Source organism: Ornithorhynchus anatinus, chromosome 7 (assembly GCF_004115215.2).
Source record: "Ornithorhynchus anatinus isolate Pmale09 chromosome 7, mOrnAna1.pri.v4, whole genome shotgun sequence".
NCBI lineage: Eukaryota > Metazoa > Chordata > Mammalia > Monotremata > Ornithorhynchidae > Ornithorhynchus > Ornithorhynchus anatinus.
The window spans coordinates 28448352-28468805 of record NC_041734.1 but is presented as its reverse complement, the minus strand read 5'-3'; the positions used below and the strand labels follow the sequence as shown (position 1 = coordinate 28468805).

The 20454-nt window shown below is 45.4% G+C and overlaps 1 protein-coding gene across 1 annotated transcript; it reads right to left on the bottom strand.

Moving 5' to 3' along the window:
• Positions 1–1603: 1603 nt before the first annotated feature.
• On the bottom strand, positions 1604–18722 carry LOC107546991 (putative methyltransferase DDB_G0268948). The gene is made up of 7 exons (XM_029069786.2): positions 18611–18722; positions 14992–15152; positions 10054–10267; positions 8226–8329; positions 5134–5271; positions 3101–3208; positions 1604–2083 (listed from the first exon to the last, which is right to left on the bottom strand). The coding sequence occupies exons 1-6, from the start codon at positions 18719–18721 to the stop codon at positions 3118–3120; spliced, it is 819 nt and encodes a 272-aa protein (XP_028925619.1). The 5' UTR covers position 18722; the 3' UTR covers positions 1604–2083; positions 3101–3117.
• Positions 18723–20454: the final 1732 nt, after the last annotated feature.

The following is a 20454-nucleotide window of genomic DNA, read 5'->3' as shown; positions in this document are numbered from 1 at the left end:
TTCCATCTCTCATTCCCTAACTGGATGTGGCCCTAAAGGGTCTGTTCTGAGTCCCCTTTTTCTTCTCACTTCTCTAGAGAGAATGTAAAGTGAAAAGAAATGCGGTGAACTCGGGCTTATGGTTGCTTGGCAAATAGTAAACGCTTAACAAATACCATCATTATCATTATTACTACCTCTTTGCAGATGACTATCCTCGACCTCTCACTTCCCCTGCAATCTAGCATTTTCCTCCTGCCTTCAGTTCATCTCTACATGGATGTGCCACTGACACCTTAAGCTCAAAATGTCTAAAGATGGACCTCCCATCTTCCCTCACAAATCCTTTCCTCCATCTAACTTTAAGACTTTTTATAGTATGTGTCAAGCAACAAGGTGCATTCAGAAGAATCAGATTGAACACACTATGCCTATCTCAGATGGGGCTCACAATATCAGAGGTAGGGAACATAGTTATCTTATAGATGAGGAAACTCAAGCTCATAGAGGTCAAGTGACTTGCCCAGTGTCACACATTAGGCCAATGGTAGAGCTGGGACTAGAACCTGTTTTCTGACTTCCAAGTCTTCTGCTTTCCACTACACCACACTACCTCTAAACTTGTAAACTATTTTACATCTACCTCCCTAGCTAAACTGCAAACTAGGTAGAGAAGCAATGTGGCTTAGTGGAAAGAGCATGGGCCTGGAGTCAGAGAGGACCTGGGTTCTAATGCTGGTTCTGCCACTTGCTTGATGTGTAATCTTGGGCAAGTCACTTAACTTCTGTTACCTCACTTGTAAAATGGGGATTAAGAATGTGAGCCCTATGTGGGACATGAACTGTGTCCAACCTGATTAGCTTGTACCTACCCCAGGGTTTAGTACAGTGCCTGACATAGTAAGTGCTTAACAAAAATCATTTAAAAAAAAAAAAACTATTTGAAGGCAGGAATTGACCCTTCCATTTTACAATCCCAAGTGTTTAGAACAGTGCTCTGCACACCGTAGCCACTCAATAAATGCTATTCATTCTTTGATTTTACTTGTATTTACCCAAGTACTTGATATGCATTTTTCATATTTGGTGATAATGAAAGCAGATGATGACCATGTGTGACCTTGGGCAAATCACTTCACTTCTCTGTGCCTCAGTTAACTCATCTGTAAAATGGAAAGACTGTGAGCCCCATGTGGGACAGGGACTGTGTCCATCTTGATTCGCTTGTATCCAACCTCAGCGCTTAGTACTGTGCCTGTACATAATAAGCACTTAACAAATAACATTAAAAAATATGGAATTTGTTACCACTGGAAATCAAATGAGGAAGTTGGATAAATTAATGGGCAAGAGATCCAAGCATGTTATTACTAGGAGATTTATGATGTAGAGATGAAGGTTACGAATGAAAAGGAGGGTGATAGGGATATTGGATGGTCCATCCCTAACCATGAGGATGGGTGTCTGGGAGGCAAACATCATACACGGTTCCTCAAAGGGTCCTGATGTCATGATTGGAATCTGAGACCTGGGCTGGAGAGACCATTAGCCCAGCCTACCTTTAGGCAAGGAACAGCCCTTGGAAGAGGAAGTAGGTGTGCAGGAGAAATGTGTCCTTAGCAAATATGGAGGAACACACATTTATTTCACCAATCCTTTACAAATTTGAGCCCTTCTTCAAGATTACAGCAGATTTTCATGATCCTGGCTTTTAAATGAAACCATTCAGAAAGAATGTTTGCACCCTGTTCAAACAAGTTCTTATGCAAAGAAATGGGCCATGTTAGACCAGGCAGTAGGAAATCAGGTGAATGATTAAAACCTTAGGGACTGGTTGCCACTGATGCTGGGAGAAGGCATTGACTATGTCAGCCTTGACCCTTCCCCTTAGTGACATCACTCAGGAACCCCAGCCCCCACCCCCTGCACATCCTGGAAGCCATTCTGGTCTGGAATCGTGAGCAGTCAATTGATGGTAGCGTCCCCAAAATAGTGAGACAGGAGTCTTGGAGGATCAGGTCTTCCATTTTGTCAGGTGACAAGTAGAGGACATTTCCTTCTCTGGGATGGTTCCTTCAGCTGTGGGCATTTCCCTTGGTCCTCCCTTTCAAATGAGAGACACCTAGTTGATGTTCAGTCATAGAGCTCTCATCCTATTGTCTATTAATGTGCCCTTCTCAGGATCCCCAAAACCTCTTATCTGCCTCCACGGCCTTCCTTCAGGGAAGTGAGTCAGTCAGGGCCTTGGGTCAGTGGGGGCCTTCATCTCCACGATTGCTATGGCCTCCGGGGACAGGGCAGCATCTGGAGACCCAAGCTGTCCCCTTCTCCTCTGAGGTGACACAGAGGGGGAATCCAGAGCAGGGACTCCCCCTCCGCTCCTTTGCCTCAGGGCGGCCAGCCGGGCCCTGTTCCTTTCATTGCTCCTCAGGCCCTGGTCCCTACTGCTCCTCACTGCTCACCCACCCTCCTGCCTGGATGTCTGCCTGATGGTCGGGGTCAACCTCTCTCTTCCTTCCCCAACAACACGTGCTGCTTCTCAAACCTCAACCCCAACGTTGCCAAGTAGAAGCAGGATGGCTCAGTAGAAAGAGCCCGGGCTTGGGAGTCAGAGGACATGGGTTCTAATCCCAGCTCTGCCACTTGTCTGCTGTGTGATTTTGGGCAAGTCACTTAACTTCTCTGTGCCTCAATTACCTCATCTGTAAAATGGGAATTAGGATGATGAGGGCCATGTGGAACAACCTGATTACCTTATATCCCCCCCAGCGCTTAGAACAGTGCAAGGCACATAGTAAGTGCTGTACAAATGTGTTTATTATTATATTAACTGGGGGGTCCCAGAGTGAACTGGCTCAGAGGAAGGGAAACAGTGGCAGCTATCTCCCTGAGCCTCACCCCATCCTTTTCCCTCCCTCCTTCCTTCTCCCCTGCCTTAACCCAGTCCTCCAGCTGACCAACTAGCAAACAGCAAGGAAGGAAAGCCCTGATTTAAGTGTTCATCGCCTTTGAAAGATTTTAAGATGGATTTTAAAGCAGAGCGGGGAGTTGGTCAAAGTATGAAAATTAGCCTTTCACGCTGATCAGACAAAAGATGGTCGTGTGGAGGCGATCCACATACCTGCTCCAGTGGCATTCCTATGACATCTTGTAGCCTAGAATGCAAACATAATTCATCCAGACCTCTATTTGAGTTTCATTGGAATGAACTCCCATGGTCTCTAAGATGCTGTTGTAAAAAACAAGGAAAGTGAAGTTTGATTAATACTTAGCACAAAAATTGCTTGCCGTTTAATTCTCATACCTCGGTCAGATTGACACCAAGACAGTACTAAATGGAAAGCGATTTTCTAGTATACATTCAGAGTGGTCACTGTTCTAAGACACATTTGACTGTGAGGGAATTTTCTAAAACCTCTGAGGTGAACACCATTCAGTTATCTATCAATGATTGGCTGTCAATAATCAATCGTATATATTGAGCTCTTACTGTATGCAGAGCACTATGTGCAGAGCTTTGGAGAGTACAATATGATAGAGTTGATAGATATGGTCCGTGCCCGTAAGGAGCTTATAGTCTAGAGGGTATAATGTACCCCTCCCTCGCAACCCCTGCCACCACCACTTGGTTTTGGGTGATTGAGATGGGCTGATTTTGATTTTTGGAACCCTCAGTAACTGATTACTAGAGCTACTTTTTAAGGAAATTGGTCACCTATCCTGCCACCTCAGACATTAGAATTCATTTTTTCTTCACAAACTGACACTAAGCCTTTTATTTCCCCTCTCCACTTTTCCCTCTGCAATGACTGGCTTTAAGCCTTGGGAAACAGGATGTCTCCTGAAAGGGAAAAGACTGTAAGCCCGTCAATGGACAGGGATTGTCTCTATCTGTTGCCGAACTGTATATTCCAAGCGCTTAGTACAGTGCTCTGCACATAGTAAGCACTCAAATACTATTGAATGAAAAGAGGGAGGGAAACTAAGGCAGAAAGAAATGACACCTGAAGTTGGAGGTGGGTGCCCTGTCTCCCTTTGCTAATCTTTCTTTGGTATAACTCCTGTTTCCTTCTTCCTTTGTTCTCCCCCTCTAGAGTACAAGCTCATTATGGGCAGGGAATGTCTTTTACATACTGCTCTCTTCCAAGTGCTTAGTACAGTGCTCTGCACATAGTAAGTGCTCAATAAATACTATTGAATGAATGAATGAATGAATAGTAAGCACTCAGTAAATATGATTGACTGATCATGAACTTGGCTGTGTTGATACTCATCCCAGCCTCACAATACTTGAGTTAATATTCTTTTACTCTACTATTTCTCCTATCCATAATCTATTTTAATGACTGTCTCCCCCTGGAGATTATCAGCTCCTTGCTGGCAGGGTCTGCATCTACCAAATCTGTTTATTGTATTTTCCCAAGTGTTTAGTACAGTGCTCTGCAAAATGGAAGCATTCAATAAATACTGGAGATTGATTGATCTTGTCTTGCCATTTCAGTTCTTGTTGACTGAAGGAATTGTATCTGGTGGGTGTAGAGGAATTAAATCCCCTCCAGCTTGTCCTTAGTCCCACTTGCTGGCCTGGAACACCCTCTCTCTTCATATCCGCCAGACAATTACACTCCCCACCTTCAAAGTCTTACTGAAGGCAATGAAGGCACATCTCCACGAGATCCATCTCCCTAACTAAACTCTCATTTCCTTTTTTCCCCACTCTCTTCTGCAAGACCCTGATTTGCTCCCTTTTTCCCACTTCCTCAGCACCACAGGGCTTATGTACATATTCATAATTTATTTGTGTCCAACCCAATTAGCATTTATTGACCCTAGTGCTTAGTAGAGTGCCTGGCAAATAGTAAATGCTTAACAAACGCCACAGTTATTATTAATACTATTTTTACAGTGCTTAGCACACAGCAAGCTCGTTGTGGGCAGGGAATGTCTGTTACATTGTTATATTGTACTCTCCCAAGCACTTAGTACAGTAAGTACTCAATAAATATGTTTGATTGACTGATTGATAGATTGATTTCCTATTTAATGTGCAGTAGAAGCTTTAACCACTGCAGAAATGGGGATTTGGAAGGGTTGTGCGGGGGACCAGCAGATGTAAAATAATCTGTGTCTTTAGGGCCATAATTCACATTTTACCTCTCTTCAGTTGTTTTCAGAGAGTCCTTTGCTGCCTCGGGGTTGATATTCAAGAAGTTCTGGTACATGGCAAGGGACTGTATGTACCCAATCAAGCCACCAACCGTCATGTGCATTTTACCATGTAGATTTCTAATTCTGCAAAAGAGAAAAGGAAGCAATAATACCTTGAATTTGTAGAGTTCTCTGGATTTTTCCAAAGTGCTTTTATGACAGTTATCTCTTATTTCTCTTCCCAGTATCCCTTTGGGGTGTGGAAGGCAGCTGTTATTCTTACTGACCTGAGTTTAAAGCTAAGGAAGCTGAGTCTCAATAAAGGTTAAATCACTTGCCCGAGGTCAAACAGCAGCCCACTGACCATAAGGGATTAGAATTCAGACCTCCTGATCACCAACTCACGATAGTCTTTCCACTGGACCTATCCATTACAGCTGAGAAAAGCTTCTGCAGGTAAATTCTACCTCCCCTCCTTCCACCAACGGACTCTGTTCCTAGTGGATAAAGCACAATCCAGGGAATCAGAAGGCTTTGGGTTCTAATTCTAACTCCACCACTTGTCTGCTGTATTACCTTGGGCAAGTCACTTCTTTACCTCATCTGTAAAATGGGGATTAAGACTGTGAGTCCCAGGTGGGACATGGACTGTGTTCAAATTAATTAGCTTATATCTACTGCAGCACTTGGAACAGTGCCTGTCATGTAGTAAACACTTAACAAATACCATAAATTAAATAAAAATAAAATAAATAATAAATAACATGCACCAAGTTAGGGTTAAAAGCTGCCTCAGCTTCTCCCCAGATGGACAGCCAGCTACTCTTCCTTCCTGGGAACCAGTGCTGACGATCCTCCATGCCACTGAGGAGACTTCATCCCGTCCTGCCTTACACCACCCAGATGGGAAAGAGAACACCACCTGCAGCATGAGGCTTCCACAAAGCCCCAGAAAGACTGGTGGCTGCTGTAGTGGCCACTGTGGCTACGAATGCGCCTTGAGTTCTTGAGATATAAAGAGCCTGAATTTCTGCTCCTCTAGCTACTGAATTTGTTTTTATTTTGTGTATTTGTGTTGTGTTTTAATGTTTCATCATTCCTGAGACTTCTATTTCCAGTTCCTTTTCCCCACTTATGCTCTTAGTTTGGGAGCCTTGAAGGGACAAGGACAGTGTGGCTTAGTGGAAAGAGCACGGGCTTTGGAGTCAGAGGTCATGGGTTCAAATCCCGGCTCGGCCATTTGTCAGCTGTGTGACTTTGGGCAAGTCACTTAACTTCTCGGTGCCTCAGTTACCTCATCTGTAAAATGGGGATTAAGACTGTGAGCCCCACGTGGGACAACCTGATTCCCTTGTGTCTACCCCAGTGCTTAGAACAGTGCTCGGCACATAGTAAGCGCTTAACAAATACCAACATTATTAGGAGTCAGAGGTCATGGGTTCTAATCGCTGCTTATCACACAGTTATCAGTTGTATGACTTTGGGCAAGTCACTTAACTTCTCTGTGCCTCAGTTACCTCATCTGTAAAATGGGGATTAAGACCGTGAGCCCCATGTGGGTCAACCTGATTACCTTGTATCTACCCCAGTGCTTAGAACAGTGCTCAGCACATAGTAAGTACTTAACAAATACCGTAATTATTAGAGAAGCAGTGTGGCTTCTGTTTGGACAAATGTGGCTTAGTGGAAAGAGCACAAGCTTAGGAGTCAGAGGTCGTGGGTTCTAATTCCAACTCCGCCACTTGTCAGCTGTGTGACTTTGAGCAAGTCACTTAACTTCTCTGTGCCTGTTACCTCAAGTGTAAAATGGGGATCAAGACTTGTGAGCCCCAAGTGGGACAACCTGACAACCTTGTATCTATCCCAGTGCTTAGAACAGTGCTTGGCACATAATAAGCATTTAACAAATATCATCAGTATTATTATTATTGTCTAATTCCCACCTGTGATTTCTCTCCCAGCATTCAGTATAGTGCTCTGCACATAGTAAGTGCTTAATAAATACTGCTATTACTACTACTACCCCAGTACCTCATGGATCTACTCTCTGTTATTAACTATTATTATTTCCGTTCCCTTTCAATCAATTGTAGGGTCTGCCCCGCAGAAGAACTCCCTCTAGAGGATGCATCGGTGGACCTGGTCACCGCATTTGCAGCCGCTCACTGGTTTGACACTGCTCCCCCGATTAGACTGTAAGCCCATCAATGGGCAGGGACTGTCTCTATCTGTTTGCGATTTGTACATTCCAAGCGCTAAGTACAGTGCTCAGCACATAGTAAGTGCTCAATAAATACTATTGAATGAATTAATGAATGATTAGTTACAGAGTGGGAGGTTCTGACCAATCAGCGCCCAGGAAACCGAGTGAGAGTCAGCCCCTGTTAGCTACAGAAGACTAGGGCCAACTGGAGGATGTCAGAGATGCCTTGGACTTCATCCAAGAGTCCTGAAGTGAACTGGTACTCCCTGAAGATACACTGCCCAGATTCGGAGGAGAAGCAGAGTGGCCTAGTAGATAGAGCCTGGGACTGGCTAGGGGATCTGAGTTCTAATCCCAGTTCTGCCAATTACTTATCTGGTGTCCCTGGATGTGTCACTTAATTTCTCTGTACCTCAGTTACCTCATCATCTGTAAAATGGTGATTTAATAATCCTCCTTCCTCCAATTTAGACTGTGAGTCCCAGGTGGGACAGGGACTCTGCCCAAGCTGATAAGCTTGTACCTACTCCAGGGCTTAGAACAGTGCTTGATACACAGTAAATGCTGAACATAAACCATAAAAAAAACATGCAGGCAAACTAACTGTCATTCTCTGCCAAAACAAAATTGCTTAGGTCCCTAATTCCAACTCGGGCTGATACCTAGAGCAGTCATTCCCTTTGCCAGTCTTTCTCCTTCATTATTTAAAGGCATTTACAGATCAAGTCCACTGAATTGGTCTTTATTTGGGGTCTTCCTTAGACTGATCCAGCATTTCTTGTCATAGCTTTCATCAAGATAATATGACTTTAAATTTTCAGAAACTTCAGAACTCTTTAACAAGCCACAGTCCCCAAACTATTATCTCAGCACCATAGTGAAAGCAGTTCCTCACCTTTGCTTGCCTGGGAAAGTCATAGCATCAAGTATCTCTTTGTATTCCGACAACACAAACTTGATGCCGTTGCTAGCATAATTATTCACAAGCAACTGCATCTGCTAAAACAGAAAAATGTACAAGAAGGGACAGAAGCTGAGTGCATAATTTTTCAGTAATGCAAGGTCAGATTTATGAATCTATTATCACTTCTCTAATGTTAAGTTTTCCATCCCCTGTGTCAGTGAAACATTCAATATAAAGGTAACTAAACCCACCACCCTGATCAAATGACTAAACTCCATCAGCTCCACTTGGCAAGTTCTGTGAATCAAGTGATTTTAGTAGAGTAATAGCATGGGATAATGGGTAGAGCACAGGCCTGGGAGTCCAAAGGACATAGGTTTTAATCCTGGCTCTGCCACTTGTCTGCTGTGTGACCTTGGGCAAGTCACTTCACTTCTCTGTGCCTCAGTTACCACATCTGTAAAATTGGGATTGAGACTGTGAGTCCCATGTGGGACAGGGACTGTGTCCAACCCGATTTCCTTGTATCTTCCCCAGAGCTTAGTACAGAGCCTGGAACATAGTAAGCACCTAAAAAGTATCACAATTATGATTACAATTATATCAGTTTATTCCCATTTACTTACTTTTGTTGTTTCTAGTAGTGTCTGTTTTTCCCCTCCATCTCCACTGTGCATATTTATCTTTGTCTGCCTGATACTCTCATTAAATTGTAAGATCCTTGTACCGTCTGTACCGTCTACCTTTTTTTTTGGTATGCTCCTATAGTATATCGTCTGAAAACGGTACAAATGTTCAAATCCAGGGATCATGAAGGTGAGAATTATATCTACTAATTCGATCATACTCTCCCAAGCTCTTAATATAGCGTTTGGTACACAATAGACTCTCAGAAATGCTACATTGATTGATAGAAATATCGGCCCTTACAACTATCAGAATATTTGAGGGAATCTATGTTGTTTTCATCAACTAGGACTGTGGACTGGAACTCTCTAAAAGAACCTGGGACTACCCCTTTCAAGTACTGATTATGAGAAGCAGCGGAGCCTAGTGGATAGCAGCATGGTGGCTTAGTGACTCCGCGGGCTTTGGAGTCAGAGGTCGTGGGTTTTAATCCCAGCTTCTCCACTTGTCAGCTACGTGACTTTGGGCAAGTCACTTCACTTCTCTGTGCCTCAGTTACCTCATCTGTAAAATGTGGATTAAGACTGGGAGCCCTATGTGGGACAACCTGACTACCCCAGCACTGAGAACAGTGCATGGCACATAGTAAGGGCTTAACAAATATCATGATCATCATAGAGCATGGGCCTGGAAGTCAGGAGGACCTACGTTCTAATCCCAGCTCCACCACATGTCTGTTGTGTGACCTTGGGCAAGTCTATTCACTTCTCTGAACCTCAGTTCCCCCCTCCATAAAATGGGGATTAAGATGACAGGGACTGTGTCTAACCTCATTAGCTTGTGTCTACCCCAGTACTTAGAAGAGTGCTTGACACATAGTAAGTGCTTAACAAATACTATCATTATTAACAACAGGAGACATACAGTCCCCTAGACTGTAAACTCATTGTGGGTAGGGAACGTGTCTACTAACTCAGAGTATACTCTCCCAAGCACTTAGTACAAAGCTTTGCACAGAGTAAGCACTCAGTAAATTTGACTGATCAGTTCTCCTGACTCCAAATTGTTGCTCAGTTGGCTACCTTTCACCCTGGACCATTTGACCACTACTGGTCAAGAGGATCCCCTAAAACATTTTGTTGATTCTTTTTGCTCTAAACCTGACTGTTGCTGTTGGCCTGGATGCTCTCACCTTCTCCACGATCTGGGTGAGCTGCTCGGAGCAGTCCCCGAAGTGCAAGCTCATCCTGGGGAGGTAGGTGCTCAGGGCTACACAGCCCTGAGGCTTGAGGACACGCTTCACCTCCTGCAGGAAGCGCTCCGTGTCAAACCAGTGAGCGGCCGCAAACGCGGTGACCAGGTCCACCGATGCATCCTCTAGAGGGAGTTCTTCTGCGGGGCAGACCCTACAATTGATTGAAAAGGAACAGAAATAATAATAGTTAATAACAGTAATAATAATGACTGTGGTATTTGTTCAGCACTTACTGAGGGCCAGGCACTATACTAAGCCTGGGGTTGATACAAGCAACAGGGCCTAATGGATAGAGCACGGGCCTGGGAGTCAGAAGGATGTGGGTTCTAATCCTGGCTCCACTACTTGTCTGCTGTGAGACCTTGGACAAGTCACTGCTCTTCTCTGTGCCTCAGTTACCTCATCTGTAAAATGAGGATTAAGAGTGTGAACCCAGTGTGGAACAGGGATTGTGTCCTACCTGATTATCTTGTATCTACTCCAGGGCTTAGAAAAGCCACCAAACTCCACTCTTCCCCACCCCAATTCTCTATCTGAAGCAGACACTCCTAAATCTCACCCTTCCAAGATCACCTTCTAACTGTGCCTCACTCGACTCCCACCTCCCACCCACTGTTTGTGCTGTTCCCCCTCCTATCCACCCCACCCCCTCCTCAAATCTGGCAGACCCCAGCTTTCTCCATCTTCAAAGCCCTACTAAAAACCTAACTTCCCAGAAACCCTTCCCCATTTAATTCCCAACACCTCAGTTACATCAGCTCAAAACCCACCGTGAACACTTGTGGTCATAAGTATGGTATTAACTTATGCATTTATTGGCTCACTCAGTTATTTGTTCAACTGTTTCATCCTAAAGTGTTTGTCCTGTGTCCTGTTTTATCCTTGTTGTTCCTCCTGCTTTCACTATTTGTAAAACTTTTTTTTGTCTGTCTCTCTCATTAAATTATGAGCTATTTGAGGACAGGGGTCATGTATCTTAGAGCCTCGCAAGCAGAACCTAGCATTCAGTTTAGTTTTCAAACAATTCCAATACTTAACTTGATCAAAGTGGAGAATCACTCCCTGGGCATGGCCACATACTGTTTCCTTCCTCCAGGACTCTGAGAAAGGCCGTTTTTTATTATTGGTAGTATTTGTTAAGCACTTATTAGGTGCCAGACATTGTATTAAGCACTGGGATAGAGACAAGCTAATCAGGTTGGACACAGTCCCTGTCCCACAGGAGGCTCACAAGCTTAATCCTCATTATACAGATGAGGTAACTGAGGCACAGAGAAGTGAAGTGACTCAACCAGGAAATTATCTGGGGAGCAGAGCAGCTGCCATCAAACTGACTGCAAAATTACCTCAGGGAAAATGGCACTCACTTCCCACCCCTGGATCCCCACCCAAGATGTGACTTGACTTGATGCCACCTCTCGGCATCTTGACACTTCTCTCCCTACATGGCTGAGAGTGTGTCCCAGATAATGTGGACAGCCCACTGCTTCTACATGCTTATTAAAATGCTCTGCAAGAAAACCACACCAATTGTTGGGCATTTTCAACCAATCAATCAATTAATCAATCGTAGTCTTTGAGCTCTTGCTCAAATACAGGCAGAGCACTGTATTAAGCTCTTGGGGGACTACCATACAACAGAATTTGCAGATATGTTCCCTGTCTATAATGACTTTACAGTCTAGAGGGAGATAGGTCTTAATACAAATGAATCATTTATAATATATAATTGAAAAATATGTACATAAGGACTGTGGGGTTAGAGGTGGGGAAAATGTTCAAAGGTCACAGATTGAAGTGCATAAACAATACAAAAGGGAATTTTATGTCCAAAAGACACCATGATTGGCAAGAAACTGGAATAGCAAGAAGCCAGAGACTCTGTTCCTACTCAAATGGAGGAGACCCGCCATCCAACAGCATGGTAGGTAAAACTAATCTTCTGTTTATTTTGTTTGTTTTTAATAGTCTGCTTTTGTTTGTTTCTAATAGTCTCTGTTAAACACTTACTGTGTGCTAGACAGTGTATTGAGTGCTGGGGTAGATATAAGCTAATCAGTTTGGACTCAGTCCATGTCCCACATGGGGCTCATAGTCTTAATCCCCATTTTAAAAATGAGGTAGCAGGCACATAGAAGTTAAGTGCTTGCCCCAGATCAAACAGCAGGTAGATGGTGGAGCTGCGATTAGAACTTAAAGCTCACCTACTCCAAGAGACCTTCCCAGACTGAGCTCCCTCCTTTTTCCCTCTGCCCCCTCTACCTTCCCCCTTCACCTCTCCGCAGCTAAACCCTCTTCTCCCCCCTTTCCCTCTCCTCCCCCTCTCCCGTCCCACCCCCTCAGCACTGTACTCGTCTGCTCAACTGTATATATCTTCATCACTCTATTTTGTTTATTTTGTTTAATGAGATGTACATCACCCTGATTCTATTTATTTGCCATTGTTTTTATGAGATGTTCTTCCCCTTGACTCTATTTATTGCCATTGTTCTTGTCTGCCTGTCTCCCCCGATTAGACTGTAAGGCCGACAAAGGGCAGCGACTGTCTCTATCTGTTGCCGATTTGCACATTCCAAGCGCTTAGTACAGTGCTCTGCACATAGTAAGCTCTCAATAAATACTATTGAATGAATTGAATGAATGAACACAGGTTCTCTGATACCCAAGTCCGTGCTCTTTTCACTAGGCCAAAGTGATTGGAAGCTAAATCCCCTATGGATGATTTAGTAAGCTCTCCTTGAGCTCTAAGGATTGGGAAATCAAGTCCTAAAAAATGTGTGTTTTTTGTTCCCATTAGCCATGATGCTTACTATTAAAATGCAAATGATTCTTACCAAAAACATAGCGTTTCCTCCTAAAATATCTGAGCTTAAAATCAGCTAAAAAATGAGTCTATTTGTTTTTCACTGTTAGCAAAGGCAAAATGACTTTCATGCTAGAACTATACTATACTGCACTATACTATACTGCATGATCCTGGGCAAGTCATTTAACTGCTCGGTGCCTCAGTTTCCTCATCTATAAAATGAAGAAAAGATACCTGTTGGAACCTCATGTGGGATAAGGAATCTGAACTGCTTAGAATGTATCTTCCCCAGCACACTTGTCACAGTGCTTGGTACTTGGCACATAAGTGCTTAACATATCCCACAGTGATATTCATCATTGTTATTATCATTATTATTACTGTGGAAGCACAGTGCTTTTGTCCACCTTTCTCTCTGACCTTTCCCTCTACCTAAGGCCTACTTGACCACTTTGGGTGTGCCTGATGGGTCGATTGACTCAATTTGAGTAGCTAAACTCAATCTCAGTCAAGCACAATACAACCTGATAAAACCACGCCCTTGAACCAATCAAGCCCCTGGCCCTACTTATCACCTTTTCAAAGGAGGTGCACAATGCAGAGTTTTTCTTCCACATTATTAAATATAAAATTAGTTTTTATGGTATTTGTGTTAAACCCTTTTCTAAGCACTGGGGTAGGTACAAGTTAATTAGGTTGGACACAATCCCTATTCATTCATTCACTCATTTGTATTTATTGAGCACTTACTGTGTGCAAAGCACTATACTAAGCGCTTAGAATGTACAATTTGGCAAGAGACAATACCTGCCCAACCCAGGCTCACAGTCTAAACAGAGGAGACAGACAACAAAACAAAACAAGTATTCAGGCATCAATACCATCAAAATTGATAAATAGAATCATAGATATATACACATCATTAATAAAATAGAGTAATAAATAATGTATACAAATATGCACAAGTGCTGTATGGAAGGGAAGGAAGAAGAACAGAGGTAGGGAGTATGGGGAATGGGGAGGGGCAGAGGGAAAGGGAGGGCTCAGTCAGGGAAGGCCTCCTGGAGGAGGTAAGCTCTCAGTAGGACTTTGAAGAGGGGAACAGAGTTAAGTTTGGCGGATGTGAGGAGGAAGGGTATTCCAGAGCAGTGGTAGGAAATGGGCCAGGGGTCGACAGAGGGAGAGGTGAGAACGAGGCACCGTGAGGAGGTGAACGGCAGAGGAGCAGAGTGTATGGGGTGGGCTGTAGAAGGAGAGAAGGGAGGTGAGGTAGGAGGTGGCAAGGTGATGGAGAGCTTTGAAGCCACTAGTGAGGAGTTTTTGTTTCATGCAAAGGTTGATAAGCAACCACTGGAGAATTTTAAGGAGGGGAGTGACATGCCCAGAGCATTTCTGTAGAAAGATAATCCGGGCAGCGGAATGAAGCATAGACTGGAGCGGGGAGAGGCAGGAGGATGGGAGATCAGAGAGGAGGCTGATGCAATAATCCAGTCAGGATATTATGAGAGCTTGTACCAGCAAGGTAGCAGTTTGGATGGAGAGGAAAAGGAGGATCTTGGCGATGTTGTGAAGGTGAGACCGGCAGGTTTTGGTGACAGATTGGAAGTGTGTGGTGAATGAGAGAGCAGAGTCAAGGATGACACCCAGGATGTGGGCCTGTGAGACAGGAAGGATGGTAGTGCCATCCACAGTGACAGGGAAGTCAGGGAGAGGACAGAGTTTGGAAGGGAAGGGAATGAGCTCAGTCTTAGACATGTTGACTCCCTAACCCTCATGGAGTTCACAAGTCTAAGTAGGATGGAGAACAGGTATTTAATCCCCATTTAGAGTTGAGGAAACTGAGGCACAGAGAAGTTAAGTGACCTTTCCAAGGTCACACAGCAAGCAATTGGCAGAGCAAGGATTAGAACCCAGCTTTTCTGATTACCAGGCCCCTGCTCTTTCCACTAGGTCATGCTGCTTCTCTAATTCTATCTGGTCCCTTGTTGCTGAGTAAATTATGCTGTGCTCCATCCACCCAGTTCTAGGGTTGGGATTTTAACCACCTCCCGGAGAGAGATCCAGCTCACCTGTAGGAGATGTTGTTGGGGCCGGGGGCTTGTCGGGCCTTTTGGATCTGGGCCTCGCTGATGTCCATCCCCAAGACCCACTCAAAATGAGGAGCCAGGACTCGTGTGCCCTGGCCTGATCCACAGCCCACATCCACGGCCAGTCTGTGAGGTTTTCCTTTCTAAAGAAAATGAGACAGAGAGAGAAAGAGAATGAGACAGAAAGAGATAGAGGTAGAGAGCCTCGTTCTCACCTGTCGCACCGTTGAGCCCTGGCCCATGCCCTCCCTCCTCACATCTGCTACACTAGCACAGTTCCCCCCTTCAAAGCCCTACTGAAAGCTCACCTTCTCCAGGAGGCCTTCCCAAACTAACCCCTCTTTTCTTCTGCTCCTCCTCCCCTCCCCATTGCCCCAACTCCCTCCCTCTGCTCTACCCCCACCCCGCCTCATAGCACTTGTGTTTACATGTACATATTTATTATTCTATTTTATTAATGATATGTATATATTTATAATTCTATTTATTTATATTGATGCTATTAATGCCTGTTTATTTGTTTTGATGTCTATCTCCCCCCTTCTAGACTGGGAGCCCCTTGTTGGGTAGGGATTATCTCTATTTGTTGCTGAATTGTACTTTCCAAGCACTTAGTACAGTGTTCTGCCCACAGTAAGTGCTCAATAAATACAATTGAATGAATGAATGAAAAAAGAATCCCAATAACTCCCGGAACTCAAAACATGCAGCAGTGTGAACTTTCCCTTGCTTTGCCTCTGTAAATTGCTTCTGAGCAGTGATAATAATAATATATAATTCATTCATTCATTCAAAGTATTTATTGAGCGCTTACTATGTGCAGAGCACTGTACTAAGCGCTTGGGATGAACAAGTCGGCAACAGATAGAGACAGTCCCTGCCGTTTGACGGGCTTACAGTCTAATCGGGGGAGACGGACAGACAAGAACAATGGCACTAAACAGCGTCAAGGGGAAGAACATCTCGTAAAAACAATGGCAAATAAATAGAATCAAGGCGATGTACAATTCATTAACAAAATAAATAGGGTAATGAAAATATATACAGTTGAGCGGACAAGTACAGTGCTGTGGGGATGGGAAGGGAGAGGTGGAGGAGCAGAGGGAAAAGGGGAAAATGAGGCTTTAGCTGTGGAGAGGTAAAGGGGGGATGGCAGAGGGAGTAGAGGGGGAAGAGGAGCTCAGTCTGGGAACGTCTCTTGGAGGAGGTGATTTTTAAGTAAGGTTTTGAAGAGGGAAAGAGAATCAGTTTGGCGGAGGTGAGGAGGGAGGGCGTTCCAGGACCGCGGGAGGACGTGACCCAGGGGTCGACGGCGGGATAGGCGAGACCGAGGGACGGTGAGGAGGTGGGCGGCAGAGGAGCGCAGCGTGCGGGGTGGGCGCTAGAAAGAGAGAAGGGAGGAGAGGTAGGAAGGGGCAAGGTGATGGAGAGCCTTGAAGCCTAGAGTGAGGAGTTTTTGTTTGTAGCGGAGGTCGATAGGCAACCACTGGAGTTGTTTAAGAAGGGGAGTGACATGCCCAGATCGTTTCTGCAGGAAGATGAGCCGGGCAGCGGAGTGAAGAATAGACCGGAGCGGGGCGAGAGAGGAGGAAGGGAGGTCAGAGAGAAGGCTGACACAGTAGTCTAGCCGGGATATAACGAGAGCCCGTAATAATAAGGTAGCCGTTTGGGTGGAGAGGAAAGGGCGGATCTTGGCGATATTGTAAAGGTGAAACCGGCAGGTCTTGGTAACGGATAGGAAGTGTGGGGTGAACGAGAGGGACGAGTCAAGGATGACACCGAGATTGCGGGCCTGCGGGACGGGAAGGATGGTCGTGCCATCCACGGTGACGGAGAAGTCTGGGAGCGGACCGGGCTTGGGAGGGAAGATGAGGAGCTCAGTCTTGCTCATGTTGAGTTTTAGGTGGTGGGCCGACATCCAGGTGGAGACGTCCCGGAGGCAGGAGGAGATGCGAGCCTGAAGGGAGGGGGAGAGGACAGGGGCGGAGATGTAGATCTGCGTGTCATCTGCGTAGAGATGGTAGTCAAAGCCGTGAGAGCGGATGAGTTCACCGAGGGAGTGAGTGTAAATGGAGAACAGAAGAGGGCCAAGAACTGACCCTTGAGGAACTCCAACAGTTAAAGGATGGGAGGGGGAGGAGGCTCCAGCGTAGGAGACCGAGAATGATCGGCCAGAGAGGTAAGAGGAGAACCAGGAGAGGACAGAGTCCGTGAAGCCAAGGTGAGATAAGGTATGGAGGAGGAGGGGATGGTCGACAGTGTCAAAGGCAGCAGAGAGGTCAAGGAGGATCAGAATGGAGTAGGAGCCATTGGATTTGGCAAGAAGGAGGTCATGGGTGACCTTAGAGAGAGCAGTCTCGGTAGAGTGGAGGGGACGGAAGCCAGATTGGAGGGGGTCTAGGAGAGAATGGGAGTTAAGGAATTCTAGGCATCGATTGTAGATGACTCGTTCTAGGATTTTGGAAAGGAAGGGTAGTAGGGAGATAGGACGATAACTGGAGGGGGAAGTGGGGTCAGGAGCGGGTTTTTTTAGGATGGGGGAGACGTGAGCATGTTTGAAGGCAGAGGGGAAAGAGCCCTTGGAGATTGAGTGGTTAAAAATAGAAGTTAAGGAAGGGAGGAGGGCAGGGGCGATGGTTTTAAGAAGGTGAGAGGGAATGGGGTCCGAGGCGCAGGTGGAGGGGGTGGCACTTGCGAGGAGGGAGGAGATCTCCTCTGAGGATACTGCAGGGAAGGATGGGAAAGTAGGGGAGGGGGTCGGTGGGGGGGAGGGGAGAGGCGGAGGGGTGACTTTGGGGAGCTCAGACCTGATCGTGTTGATTTTCGTGAGGAAATAGGTGGCCAGATCATTGGGGGTGAGAGATGGGGGAGGGGGAGGAACAGGGGGCCTAAGGAGAGAGTTAAAGGTCCGGAACAATCGGCGGGGGTGACGGGCATGGGTGTCGATGAGGGAGGAGAAGAAGCTTTGCCTGGCGGAGGAGAGGGCAGATGATGATTATAATAATTCTTAGGGTATTTGTTAAACAATTGCTGTGTGCTAAGCATTATACTAAGCACTGGGATAGATACAAGTTAATCAGGTCAGATACAGTCCCTATCCCACACGGGGTCCACAGTCCAAGTAGGAGGGAGAACAGGCATTGAATCCCTATTTGGCAGATGAGGAAACTGAGAATTTAAGTGACTTGCCCAAGGTCAAACAGCAGATAAGTGGCAAAGTCCAAGCCCATGCTCTTCCCAGTAGGCCACTCTGCTTTCCTCTAGGCCAAGTTATGACCCTCCATTAGATTGGAAGCTCCTCAAGGGCAGGGTCTGTATATTTTATTTTTATTGCTTTCTCCCCCAGGGCCTACTGCATACAGTATGTTCATTAAAATCAATCAATTGATAGCATTTAATGAGCATTCCACTAAAGACTTGAGAAAGCACAGCACAGTAGTTAGTAGTCACTGCCCTGCCCTCAAGGAATTTACAATCTAGAGGATGCTACTGAATGAGAAGGCGGTGGTCAGGCTCTTCCTCCAAACACAATGACAAAAGATCAGCCTTACATCTTGCTTTCTTTTTGAGCCATATTCTCCACATGAGTTTCCCATCTTACCTTCTCTTCCAAATAGGAGAAGATCACATTTTGGAGTTCCTCAGGAGGAGGGAACCTATACTTTTCATAGAGTTCTACGTGATCTTTTGCCTGAAATGGTTGTGCAGCCATGACACCTTGGATGGAATGACAAGAATGATGATTAAGTTCACGTGGGGTGGAAATTGGAAGGGGTAAAGGGCACCGAGACAAATGGTTAGAACCCAGCTGATATCTTGGATATCAAAAGTCCCTTAGCCTGCAAGATACCTGGATTGTGTTTATTGCCCCCCTGTGCAATTTTTCCCAGCACTTAGTACAGTGCTCTCTCTGCACTTAATACCATCACTATTACTGCTACTTTGCTGCTCCCATGAGGGATGACAGAATGGTCGGGAAAGGAGAGAAAGCATGGGGAATTCAGGGAAGGAGTGGCAGGAAAGCCTACAGAAAGATCAAGCCATGGGATCCAAAATCAGAGCCCCTCCCAAGTCAAAAGGAGATCTTCTGGCTGCCCAACCCCTTAACAGCTGTTTCTTATCTCATGGTGACAAAGACTCCATACTCTGTCCTCTCCTCCAAATGCTGCCTCAGGGCCAGAGTCTAGGATGGAAAAGACCCCTGCTCTCCCCCTTTCTTTCCCATCAACTCTGACCAGTTGCCTTCCATAGTTTTCTGTCCCTTCCGTCCACCTACCTTTCCCCAATCTACATCTCTAGCCTTGATAATAATAATAATAATGTTGGTATTTGTTAAGTGCTTACTATGTGCCGAGCACTGTTCTAAGCGCTGGGGTAGACATAGGGGAATCAGGTTGTCCCACGTGGGGCTCACAGTCTTAATCCCCATTTTACAGATGAGGGAACTGAGGCACAGAGAAGTTAATCTCTCTCCCTCTCTGCAGTCTCACACTTCCTCCTGCCTTCAAGATGGCTCACAAGCCCATAATTCATTCATTCATTCAATAGTATTTATTGAGCGCTTACTATTTGCAAAGCACTGTACTAAGCGCTTGGAATGTACAATTCGGCAACAGATAGAGACAATCCCTGCCCATCGATGGGCTTAATAATAATAATAATAATGTTGGTATTTCTTAAGCGCTTACTATGTGCCAAGCACAGTTCTAAGCGCTGGGGTAGACACAGGGGAATCAGGTTGTCCCACGTGGGGCTCACAGTCTTAATCCCCATTTTACAGATGAGGTAACTGAGGCACCGAGAAGTTAAGTGACTTGCCCAAAGTCACACAGCTGACAAGTGGCCGAGCTGGGATTTGAACCCATGACCTCTGACTCCAAAGCCCGTGCTCTTTCCACTGAGCCACGCTGTTTCTCTAATCGGGGGAAACAGACGGACAAAAACAAGACAACTTAATCACAATAAATAGAATCAAGGGGAAGTACACCTTATTAACAAAATAAATGGGGTAATAAGATCAAATAAATAAGGTAATAAAATAATATACAAATGAGCACAGTGCTGAGGGGAGGGGAAGGGAGAGGGGAGAAGCAGAGGGAACGGGGGGGGGTGTGGGGGGGGAAGGAGGCTTAGGGGAGGGGAGGTGAAGGGGGGCAGAGAGGGAGCAGAGGGAGCAGACGGAAAAGGGGAAGCTCAGTCTGGGAAGGCCTCTTGGAGGAGGTAATCTTGGTGTTACCCTTGACTCCCCTCTCATTCAACCCACACATTCAATCCATTACTAAATCTTGTTGGTTCCACCTTCACAACATTGCTAAAATTCATCCTTTCCTCTCCATCCAAACTGTCACATTAGTCCAAGCACTTATCCTACCCCGCCTTGATTACTGAATCAGCCTGCTTCTTGTCTCTACCTACTCCAGTCCATAAATCACTCTGCTTCCCAGA

Bases quoted from the DNA above. Each gene is read 5' to 3' on its own strand.
- LOC107546991 (XM_029069786.2), bottom strand. From the start codon at position 18,721: ATGGCTGCACAACCATTTCAGGCAAAAGATCACGTAGAACTCTATGAA. The intron at 8,330-10,053 runs GTGAGAGCATCC...TTTCTGTTTTAG, and splicing joins TCACCCAGATCGTGGAGAAG to CAGATGCAGTTGCTTGTGAA. The intron at 5,272-8,225 runs GTGAGGAACTGC...TCTCTTTTGCAG, and splicing joins ACTTTCCCAGGCAAGCAAAG to AATTAGAAATCTACATGGTA.